The 10,515-nt window shown below is 31.1% G+C and overlaps 2 protein-coding genes across 2 annotated transcripts; both read left to right on the top strand.

Annotated features, from left to right (window-relative positions):
- Positions 1–5,424: 5,424 nt before the first annotated feature.
- On the top strand, positions 5,425–6,430 carry LOC129949785 (protein lethal(2)essential for life). Its single transcript, XM_056061434.1, has 4 exons — positions 5,425–5,543; positions 5,637–5,737; positions 5,807–6,096; positions 6,158–6,430. The coding sequence occupies exons 2-4, from the start codon at positions 5,637–5,639 to the stop codon at positions 6,331–6,333; spliced, it is 567 nt and encodes a 188-aa protein (XP_055917409.1). The 5' UTR covers positions 5,425–5,543; the 3' UTR covers positions 6,334–6,430.
- Positions 6,431–8,359: 1,929 nt separating this feature from the next.
- Positions 8,360–10,309, top strand: LOC129949784 (uncharacterized). Its single transcript, XM_056061433.1, has 2 exons — positions 8,360–8,875; positions 9,475–10,309. The coding sequence occupies exons 1-2, from the start codon at positions 8,633–8,635 to the stop codon at positions 9,949–9,951; spliced, it is 720 nt and encodes a 239-aa protein (XP_055917408.1). The 5' UTR covers positions 8,360–8,632; the 3' UTR covers positions 9,952–10,309.
- The last annotated feature ends 206 nt before the right edge of the window (positions 10,310–10,515 follow it).

The following is a 10,515-nucleotide window of genomic DNA, read 5'->3' as shown; positions in this document are numbered from 1 at the left end:
GTAGGTATATTAGCCTGATTCAACAAAAAAAAGTTTTCGATTTCTAATGGTTAAAGTGTTTTGGTTAGAACTTGGTGAAATAATACTTTTCTTTTTTAAACGTCGCATAACTTCAGAACCTGTTGTTTTTCAATTATTGACTTAGGCTTTAATTCAAGGAATTTGCATGGCTTTTCACTTCGTATAGTTCTATATGTTCTATATTATAGCTGATAGCTTCTACAGGTGATCTAAAAACAGTGAAGTTATCAATAAATTCCAATTAAAACGATTATTATTTTGAAAGGCGTACACTTATTTATGATTTAAATATGTACATATAATAAGTTCTTAAGTAGTAAAACAAAGAACAATCAAATCTAGTATGATGAGCGACCGCAAAAAGTCTCATTCTACAAATCTGATATTTGAACAGAAGTATTACATATTTCAATACGCTTATAACCTCTTGCGACAAAGCTTGTTTCAATGAAAATGGAAGATATTTAACTTTTTTTAAAGCAGTCTAATGTATGACATACAAAATATCAAAATCAAACACAAATCAAAATATTACTCACCTTTGAGGAAATGCTATTTTTAAACCTATGTTTAGAATTGTATAAATTTAGGATTGTAGGTGTATATATGATAACAATCTTATTAATTTAAACTTAAAGGAATGTGTTGTGTGGAATGTCACAACTCGCTGGCATTTTCGATATATTCATTTCAATCCTACGTGAAAATTTTATCTTAAATAGTGGACATTAGGGTGATGCAGAGATTTTCATCTTGTTTGGAATTACAAAACCAAAATTTTTGAAATGATAATGAATACCCTTAACAGAGCACAACATTTTAAACACAAGTTTTTAATTTTTAAATAATATGCCACGTTTTCAAATTAATTAGCCAGAGTTACAAACTTGCAAATATTATTGAAAAATCATTATATTTGTTAATGTATATGCAACACATTCTTGTAAGTTGAAAATTGGTAGCCAAAACAGGTTTTAGTTAAACAAATTAAAATGTTGTTTGTGTTTTGCATTTAAGCAAAGGTTAAGCTTATAAACATTTCCCATCGACTTATGAGATGAATATAAACAAATGATTGTGCTATGTTAATGCAACATGGTACAATGTTTTTTTGTTCATGATTTACCAATAAGCTTATTAATACATTTTTTTAAATTCATAATTTACCAATAAGCTTATTATATAATTCAAAAGTCACTTACTAGCTATGATATATAATACAAAACTTTTTTTTTTAAATTCAAATGAAGCTTATAATTTAAATGCTTCTTAATTCATAGCTAGTAGCTTATGACATAATGATTTCAAATTACATACTCGCAACCATGGCACCAATGGCGGATCCAGAGGGGGGTCGTAGGGGTCATGACCCTACCCTTGGCTATAATTTGTTTGTATATTTGTAGGAATTCCTTTCAATGTAAAACAAATCGTATTGAGTCAATGGATATGACCCCTATTATATTTTGAATTATTTATTTTTTGTCAAGAAAACAAAATTTGTATTTTACTTTCTAAGCTTTGTTGCAAAAAGTACCACTTTTAACTGAGGGCTGGACCTCAGTCTTTCTTTTCTATGAGCTATAAAGCTTATGCACTTAAGTTGTGTAGGTAAAGACTTGGAGCCATAAAGCTTATGCAGTTAAGTTGTGTAGGTAAAGACTTGTTAGTAATTTAACTGCATTCACCAAAAAGTGGTTTGATGTCAAAAACATTTAAATTGTTTGTAACTTGAGTAATACTTTAAATCACTTTCATAAAATTTGTTTCCGAGAAAAAAACAAAGGTTAAGGTTTTTAAGAAGAAACCTTGAATAAGAGATCTTCAATTTTATATTAAGTTTCTTTAAATTCCTGAAACTAGCCTTCAATTCCATCTTATTTTTCTTATGCACATAAATAGTGAAAATTGAAGTGATTTGTACTTGCGACACATAGGAACTATGTATATGGTAAGTATTGCATTCGTTAAAAATTTCGAATCAAACATGACATTACGATGTTAGCAAAGTCAAAAAAGTGGGTCCCCATTCAATCCGTCTGTCTGTCTATTCTGGCTGACTGAAACTAAGCGGATTAGCTTAAGACGTCATGTTTTAATTCTAAAAACAACAGCAGTCCTCCCCATACAAATTTTTTGGTGTAAATTCGAAAATTCGAATTTTTTCACAAATGAACCTATAGATTTTTTTAAGAACTTTCTCTAATTTTTTTCTTAGCTCGGCTTCTTTTTACAAGAAAAACATATTTTGGTATTGCTCCAGAAGGGTACCCTCATTAAGCCGTTATTTTGTTTTCAAATTTTCTCAAGAAATTAATCAGATTTCAATAATCTTGTCTTTCAATGCAAGCTCTTGTCAATGGTCAAATTTTCAAATTGATGATGATATTTGATGATCGAAAATGTCCTCATTTTGTTTTTAATGGCATTTAAATTTTTGAAAACAGTTTTTGTTGCAGGTATTGCAGCCCGGCAATATATTTCTTTTAAAATTGATCTTCTATTGAACAAAACTTTTAAAGTTGTAACAGATTAAAGAAATCTACATATGAAGGGAATTAGCTTTAGATGTTCTAGAACTGAGATTTAAACACGAATTTCAAAAATATAAATGTCTCAAAAACAGCAAAAGAAACCTTTGTTAAACTAATGGCTAATTGAAAAACACAATGCACTTTTCATATCTATTAATATAAAAGCTTTGAATCTCTTGAGAGCTGAAATGAAAAGAGATTTTGAAACGTGTAATTTGTGACTACCACACAAAAGTTACTTGCCAGCTTATTTGCTTACCTTGGTTTGTTTTCATTTTATATTTAGAGAAGTTATGTACTTAAATGCGCTTATTTCCTTAAATTTTTCTCTCTACAATTTTTGTTGACTCCTTTAAGATGAAGCATCAGCTCCTATCTACGAATAAGAATACTGGTAGCGATAGTACTAACAGACTCCCGAAAATTTAGTGCGAAAAAATTACGTAAAAAAAAGAAAATTCTTATTGTCAGATTCTTTCTCATTTTCTGTTTTTTTTTTTAAATTTTTTTTAGCGTTTTTCACATTAATATAAATGGCAACAAAAAAGGATATATTTTTTTGGAAGAATACAAAGTTTCAACACAATTTCGTACATTTCTCCATGGAAGCAATAAAAACCCTCTAAACTATTGTGTTTTGCTTTTAAATATTGCATGAAAGCTGTTAGAATCTTGGAATGCTTTCCTATGAAGAAAGTCTACTAAATTAAATAGTTAGACTATACCTTTCTGGACAATAGCGTTCTTAAATAATTTAATAACTAAAGTTGTCACTTTAGCCCTTGAAATGTGTATATTTAAGATTACGATGCACATTATGTTATTTAAATTGTGTTAGCCTCGTTTAAAGAACATTTTTGAGCGGTAAGTAAAAAGTCGTCTATATGTTAAGTTCGTGACCACCCCTAATTAAAAATCCGGACCTTGCATTCACACACTTTTATTATTTAATTGATACGATTAATTGTTTAATAAATGTTTTGTCGGCCTCTTTCATGAAAATTTCGTAATTGTTTGAAAACAATAAGAAAGAAAAAAACAACTAAAATCACGTCAAATAATACAATACATAATATTATTCTTAAAATGCAATTTACTAGTTCAATGTTCAACTTAATACAAAAAGAAAATCATTCATCATCATAAAAATCTCTTAATGTGGGTAAAGATAGTCTTAACTTTTCGTTTTTCTTATTTCATTATTTATTTCTCTAGTCTTTATAATACCTACTATTTCAAATTTTTCAGTTGACGATTATCAATTTTATAGGAACAAATGTGGACTTACTTAGTTCTATTTTTATTTTCAAACAAAACATTTTTCGCGAAGACATCATTCAAACAAAGCAGCAAATTTGTTTCCCGAGATAAAAATTTAACCAGCACCCATTTTATATTTGTAATTCAACCTTTTTTTTCATAAGGAACATGTTTTTGAGAAAAAGAATATATCCTTTTTCTTAAAATATAAATGAATGTAGTTGACTTGAATCAAATGGGTTTGTTCATTTGAAAGTAACACTTATTTTACCCACGCACTAGTTTTACTCCAGTTTTGGTCACTTATTGTAGGTTGGGTTGGGTTAAAGTGGCTGTCTAAGATGGAAACGGACACACTTAGGCCAGTTGAATGGCCCATTGTGATACTACATGAATCACTTATTGTAAGGTGTAATAAATATCGATTGAACGAAACTTAACTTTATTGAAATTGATCGAAAGTTTTAGAAATTATAATTTTTGTTTTTAAATACCTGAGTCATTAGGCTTCTAAACTAAACTCATACTTGTTTCTAGGAACTGTTTTGATGAACGGCAAGAACTTTTTATAATTTCTATCAACAATAAACAATCGAAAAGGCGTATGTATTGAGGATTAGTGGCTCTGGATACGATGGTTTTATACTTTGTGATTTATGATTTCAGTGAATTTTTTCAAGTTAGGGGCTTAAGATTTCGCTTTCGTTATCTTCTATTACGAATTACATATTACAAAAAACATACAAATTCTGTTAAAAGTCTAAAAAAGATTCAGAAAATATGACGATAGCACGAATTATTACAAAAAACATAAAAAAAACTGTTAAAAGTCTAAAAAAGAATCAGGAAATATGACGATAGCATATAAATGTATATATATAGTGGAGGTCTCAGCATCTTACGATGCTGAGACCTCCACTTTTTTTTCTTTTCTCAAGAAAATCTTCCGGTTTGAAATTTACAAGCCAAAATCTTATGCCTCATGCCAAACCAGCTAATGTGATATGCATTTTTTTATTGCATTTAATATATGTTTGGTATTCGTGTTTCTATGCATTCTTTTCAGATTCCGGTGAAAATTAAAGCTTTTAAAATATGAGAGCGATGAAGTTCTACTCCACCCTATCAATGTTGTCAAAAATCAATTAAATAATAACATCTAAATAACCCTTCCTAATAATGAAACATCTAATTTTGTACAGGTACATGTACATTTTAAATGTCCTAAGCCACTTCTAAGCTTTTTTCAAATTCAAATTTTAAAATTGCATTGGAAAACTGTTTCTGCAATCCTAAACATTTTTAAATGCATTTGGATAATGTATTTGAATTACAAAATAATTCGCATTTTGAAAATAATATAAACAAATAATAAATTGTCTTCTTCCACACTAACCACACGGATGCATGGAAACTCAAGGATATGAGTGATAATTTTAAAAATAGACACACACTGATTCAGACGCCCAAAAGAGCAGTGAAAATGTTCTAGCCACTTCTTTGCAAGCAAAAACATCTCGTAAGGTAGGCCCAAAACACGAAGATGAATAATTTTACCATATGATGTTGATGTTTCTAAAATTAGAAATATTGATGAATATTTTTATTTTAAAATTAAAATAGATTATTTGGATATAAAAGTATGAACAGTCTGTGATTATTCTCATACATTTCTAAAGTCGCAGCGAAAGCAGAGTGCGAATTTTACTTTGAATTGTTAAGAAAAAGGTAAAAATCGGTCCAAGATTTTTAAAACTATTAAATAAAGTGTGAAAATTGTGACATTATAAAAAATATCGCTTGAATTTTAACTCGTTTTAGATGTCAGTAGTGCCCCTAATGTTCCGCGACTGGTGGGATGACTTTGATACGCCAATGCGAACATCTCGTTTGCTGGATCAGCATTTTGGCACCGGTTTAAAGTAAATAAAATACTAAGTTAAAGTGTCTTATAAAGTGGTCTAAACTTTTCCGTTTCTTTGTGCATATAGACGTGAAGATTTGCTATCTTCATTATGGAGTTCTAATCCAACAGTTTTAAGGCAGGGATATCTTCGCCCATGGAGACGCAGTACAAACTTACAGAAACAGGAATCAGGATCAACTTTGAACATTGATAGCGAAAAATTCGAGGTCATCTTGGATGTTCAACAATTTTCTCCAAATGAGATCACTGTCAAGGTCACAGACAAATATATTGTTGTTGAAGGAAAACACGAAGAAAAACAAGATGAGCACGGTTTTGTTGCAAGACAGTTCTCAAGACGTTATCTTTTGCCAAGTAAATTTAAATATACAAAAATATGCGCCGCAGATAGATTTATAATGAGGTATATTTTTAGATGACGTCAATCCAGACAATGTTGCTTCATCTCTATCATCCGATGGATTGTTGACAATAACCGCTCCCATGAAGAAAATTCCACCCACTCCTAGCGAACGAGTAGTTCCAATTACTCAGACAGGTCCATCCAGCAAAGAAGACAATGCTAAGAAAGTCGAGACAGCCACTTCTTAATTATGCATGAGTCATAACAATTTGGTGTTTTTAATTTTTATACAAATCAAACTTTAATTTAGGGTTAATAATAAAAAAATCTTTTCTATTTGATTAATTTTATCCATTTTTATTTGAATATGTACTTTTCTTCGATTGCTGAATTATTGATAGGTGCATATGATCTCTTTGTGTGTTTTATAATACCCGCAAAACACAACATACAGTTTCATTGTGGGGCTCGTTTCGTTAGTACAATGTCGATGTTTCTAGTTAAAAACAAAGTTATTATTAAAATCATTTTAACGGTTTTTCATTTCTAATAAAGGGTACACTAAGGCACATTCGTTAAATAAATTCATTGATGTATTCAAGGTAAATTTATACATATGTACATTTTTACTTGCGACATACATATAGGAACTACATATATGGCAAGTTTTGCATTCGTAAAAATTTCAAACTCGAGATTTTAATCAAACATGATATTACAATGAAAGAGAAGTCCAAGAAAGTGGGTCGCGGGATTCTGTCCGGTCTGTTTTGTCTGTCTGTCCACCTGCCTACAGCCTTAACCATTGGGTCCATTGAGTTCAAACTTGGAAGTTAAGGTTTTCGAAAATTCGAATTTTCTCAAAAGAGATTTTTTTTTTTTTTAAATTGTATCTAAAATTTTATTTTTTATCTTGGTTTCTTTTAGTAAGAAAAACATATTTTTGTATTGCTCCGGAATGGTAGCGCTCATAGAACCTTTTTTTGTTTTTTATTTTTCTAAGCAACTTATGAACCGATTTCAATTATTTTTTTTGAACGAGCTCTTATATTGTTTAAAACAATATTTGATTGTCAAAAGTGCAATTTTTTTCTTCAAAATTCTTTATCTCAAAAACATGTCAACATTTTTTTAAGAAATCCAAATGTAGAGCGTATATTTACAATCACTAAGCAACTGCATACCAAAATTACTTGTAGAACAAAATTGAAAGATTTTATTTATACAAAATTAATTAAAAAAACACGCACTAACAATTTTCGTCAAAAAAATTGAAAAATCAGGGTTTTTTTGATTTATAAAATGTCATTTAAAATTTTTAACACAAACTTATTTTTCAGGTAAAATTTTGAATCTTAAATTAGTATTTTAAATTATTTTACTTGTATTAAATGTAACCCCCTCCAATCTCACCAGATCAAATCCTATGCATGAATGAAAGAGCGCATTATTTTGACAAAATTTTAAAAACATTGCTATCTTTTATCCAGTTTAATTCATTTGGTACATATTTATGCATTTTTAAAACTATAACTATTGTAAGAACCAACGATGACCGTGTAGCTCTACTGCATCGGATTAACTAATTTTCAAGAAAGGTAACGAACGGCAACATGGTTTTGTGAAAAAAGATCAACCGTTACAAATCTGCTCATATTATCAAACATATGTTCAAACGCTTTAGAACGAGGTTATGAAGTTGACTGTGTATACACTGACTTTTTTTAAAGCTTTTGGCCAATTTAGCAACGGAATTATTTTATTTAAACTTAAACTTGATTTTATACCATTTTTCATGTCATGCCTTGAAAACAGATCCTAAGAGGGAAAATTTAGAAATTGTCATTCTGAACCTTTTGTTGCTCAATCTGATGTTCCCCAGGGAAGCCATCTTGGCAATTTTATATTCATCCTGTCTATTAACGACATCGTATCGTTATGTCTACGCTCAATTGAACTTCTCATTTTTGCTGACGATATGAAGATTTTCAAAATAATAAAAGCCACCCATGATCGCATTCGTTTACAAGCCGACATTGATAGTTTCACATTTTTTTGTGGGAAAAATAGCCTTTCACTCAACCCTTAAAAATGCCAGACGATAACTTTTACTAAAACACTAATCAGTAACGTGTTTGACTACTGTATATCACAGCAAAAACTCTTTCGCGTCTCCACATTTAAAGATTTAGGTGTTCATTTCTGTTCCAACTTAGAGTTTACACATCACATTAATTTTATTATTAATAATAGGGCCCATACACTACACATGCATGCATGCACAATCACAAATTAGCACAGTCATGTTTCAACCATACACTACTCATGCAAACTGTGCATTCTTTAGTCGTTTGAACATCGTTGAGGAACGAACACCTTCAAAATGTCAGACACAAAGTCTGCTGCAGCAGCTATTTTGATTGCATTGGCAATAAAAAACGATTGTGGTGCAAAGAATGGTTGAAAAAGAGAAACGAAGTAGGCCATGTTAAATTATTAAAATCACTAGAGGAATCATCGACGAGCGATTATAATAATTTTTTAAGAATGGAAAAAGAAAATTATACGGAACTTTTGGATAAAGTAACTCAAATGATAATAAAAACAAGAACGAAACTCCGAGAACCTATTTCTCCCCATGAGCGGCTATCGTTGACACTTCGTTTCCTGGCAAGTGGACAAACGTTCGAAGATTTAAAATTTTCAACACTGATTGCTCCCCAAACAATTGGAAAAATAGTTATAGAAACCTGTGAAGCGATTATACATGTACTAAAAGACAATATTAAGGTAAGTTGAATAAATAATTAAATTTTATTTAAACTTTAGTCTAGGATGTCTACATCCTGCGAGACGCTGTCAAAAAAATCCTGGAAGCTGGCATATGTTACTTCATTGGTATTTAAAATGTTGCTGTTTCTAGGTGATTGACGTTGAATGCTTCTAGGTTGTACATAAAACATTGTCGGTTGGTGGGATGATGTACTGGCAGTACTAGCACTGGGACTCCTGGAACTGGGAGTCGAGGATCGACTTTTTCTTTCTAAAACAGACTGAATTCCCCGAGTACAGTTCATGTCAAGAAAGCCCATTTCCCCGTAAAACAGAACATCGGCAAATATTTTGTTTGCAAAAACTTGTTGCTCTGTTCGAAGCTTATTGTATTGAGCACCCCAACTTCGTGCTAGTACTGCCCCATCGTCGTGAGCTTCCTTCAAATGGTCAGCAGCCAGTTTTAAGAGTTCGTCTTCTTTAGAACTTTTTTTTTCTTTTGGGGTGTCACATCACCTGCATTTTCATCACTCTGAAAATAAAACAATAATTTAAGATAATTTACTTGAAATGAAAAGTGTTGTTATAATGATTATTATTGATTTAATTTTTTATAGCTCCCTATGAATGAAATGCAATGGAAAAAAGAGGCGAAACAATTTAAGGAGCTTTGGAATTTTCCTCATTGCATCGGATCCATCGACGGGAAGCACATTAATATTACAAAGCCTCCCGGTTCAGGATCGTATTATTTCAATTACAAGAAGAACTTTTCAATTATTTTGATGGCAATTGTCAACGCAAATTATGAATTCCTGATGGTTGATGTTGGTGTTAATGGAAGAGCATCAGATGCTGGCGTTTTTAAGCAAACAAAGTTTTATGAAAAACTTGAAAGCAAATCTCTGGGAATCCCAGAATCTGAAATTTTATCAGAATCTTGTGGGAAGATTCCGTTTGTTTTGGTTGCTGATGACGCCTTTCCTTTAACGGAAAATATAATGAAGCCGTACAATCACAACACCTTAAAGAGAGATGAGATTACCGACTATCGCGTGCGAGGCGAATTGTTGAAAACGTGTTCGGTATATTAGCATCGCGATTCAGAATTTTATTAAAAACATGAAATTTGAATCCGGATAAAGTGTCGACTATTGTATTGGCCTGTTGTCACTTACATAATTTTTTGAGACAAAAAAAAGAAATTTGTTATTTGCAAAATGGTTTTGACATTGAAGATACTAATTTGATTCAAACGAGGTATGCCGATTGGCGAAGTGAAAATCTCAATCTGGATAGTCTGCTTGTACTCAAGCTCGTAATCCGAGTAGTGAAGCAAAAGACATACGCAACAAATTTTGCGAATTTTTTAATTATTCAGGAGCAGTGTCCTGGCAAAACAAAATTTATGAAAAACTACAATGTATTTAAACATAATGTTTGTATCCCTAACCATGTAAAATATATAAATAAATATACATAAACTTACCAATGGTGTTGCTGGCCGTTTATCATTTTCGAGGGTAGTTCTCCCTTCCAAACAATCTTCCTGGTCTGCAAGAAATTGCAGGTGATCGAAATACCACAATGAGGACTGGAAAATGTCCTTTGCTCCAGCCCCAGATTTTTCACTCTGTTTGGTTTTTTTCAAATCGCGG

This window comes from Eupeodes corollae, chromosome 3 (assembly GCF_945859685.1).
Source record: "Eupeodes corollae chromosome 3, idEupCoro1.1, whole genome shotgun sequence".
NCBI classification, from domain to species: domain Eukaryota; kingdom Metazoa; phylum Arthropoda; class Insecta; order Diptera; family Syrphidae; genus Eupeodes; species Eupeodes corollae.
This window is presented reverse-complemented; position numbering and strand designations above follow the sequence as displayed.

Excerpts from the sequence above, each read along its gene's own strand:
- LOC129949785 (XM_056061434.1), top strand. The coding sequence starts at position 5,637 with ATGTCAGTAGTGCCCCTAATGTTCCGCGACTGGTGGGATGACTTTGAT. Across the intron at positions 5,738-5,806 it reads CATTTTGGCACCGGTTTAAA|ACGTGAAGATTTGCTATCTT; the intron begins GTAAATAAAATA and ends TTGTGCATATAG. Across the intron at positions 6,097-6,157 it reads AAGACGTTATCTTTTGCCAA|ATGACGTCAATCCAGACAAT; the intron begins GTAAATTTAAAT and ends GTATATTTTTAG.
- LOC129949784 (XM_056061433.1), top strand. The coding sequence starts at position 8,633 with ATGGAAAAAGAAAATTATACGGAACTTTTGGATAAAGTAACTCAAATG. Across the intron at positions 8,876-9,474 it reads TACTAAAAGACAATATTAAG|CTCCCTATGAATGAAATGCA; the intron begins GTAAGTTGAATA and ends AATTTTTTATAG.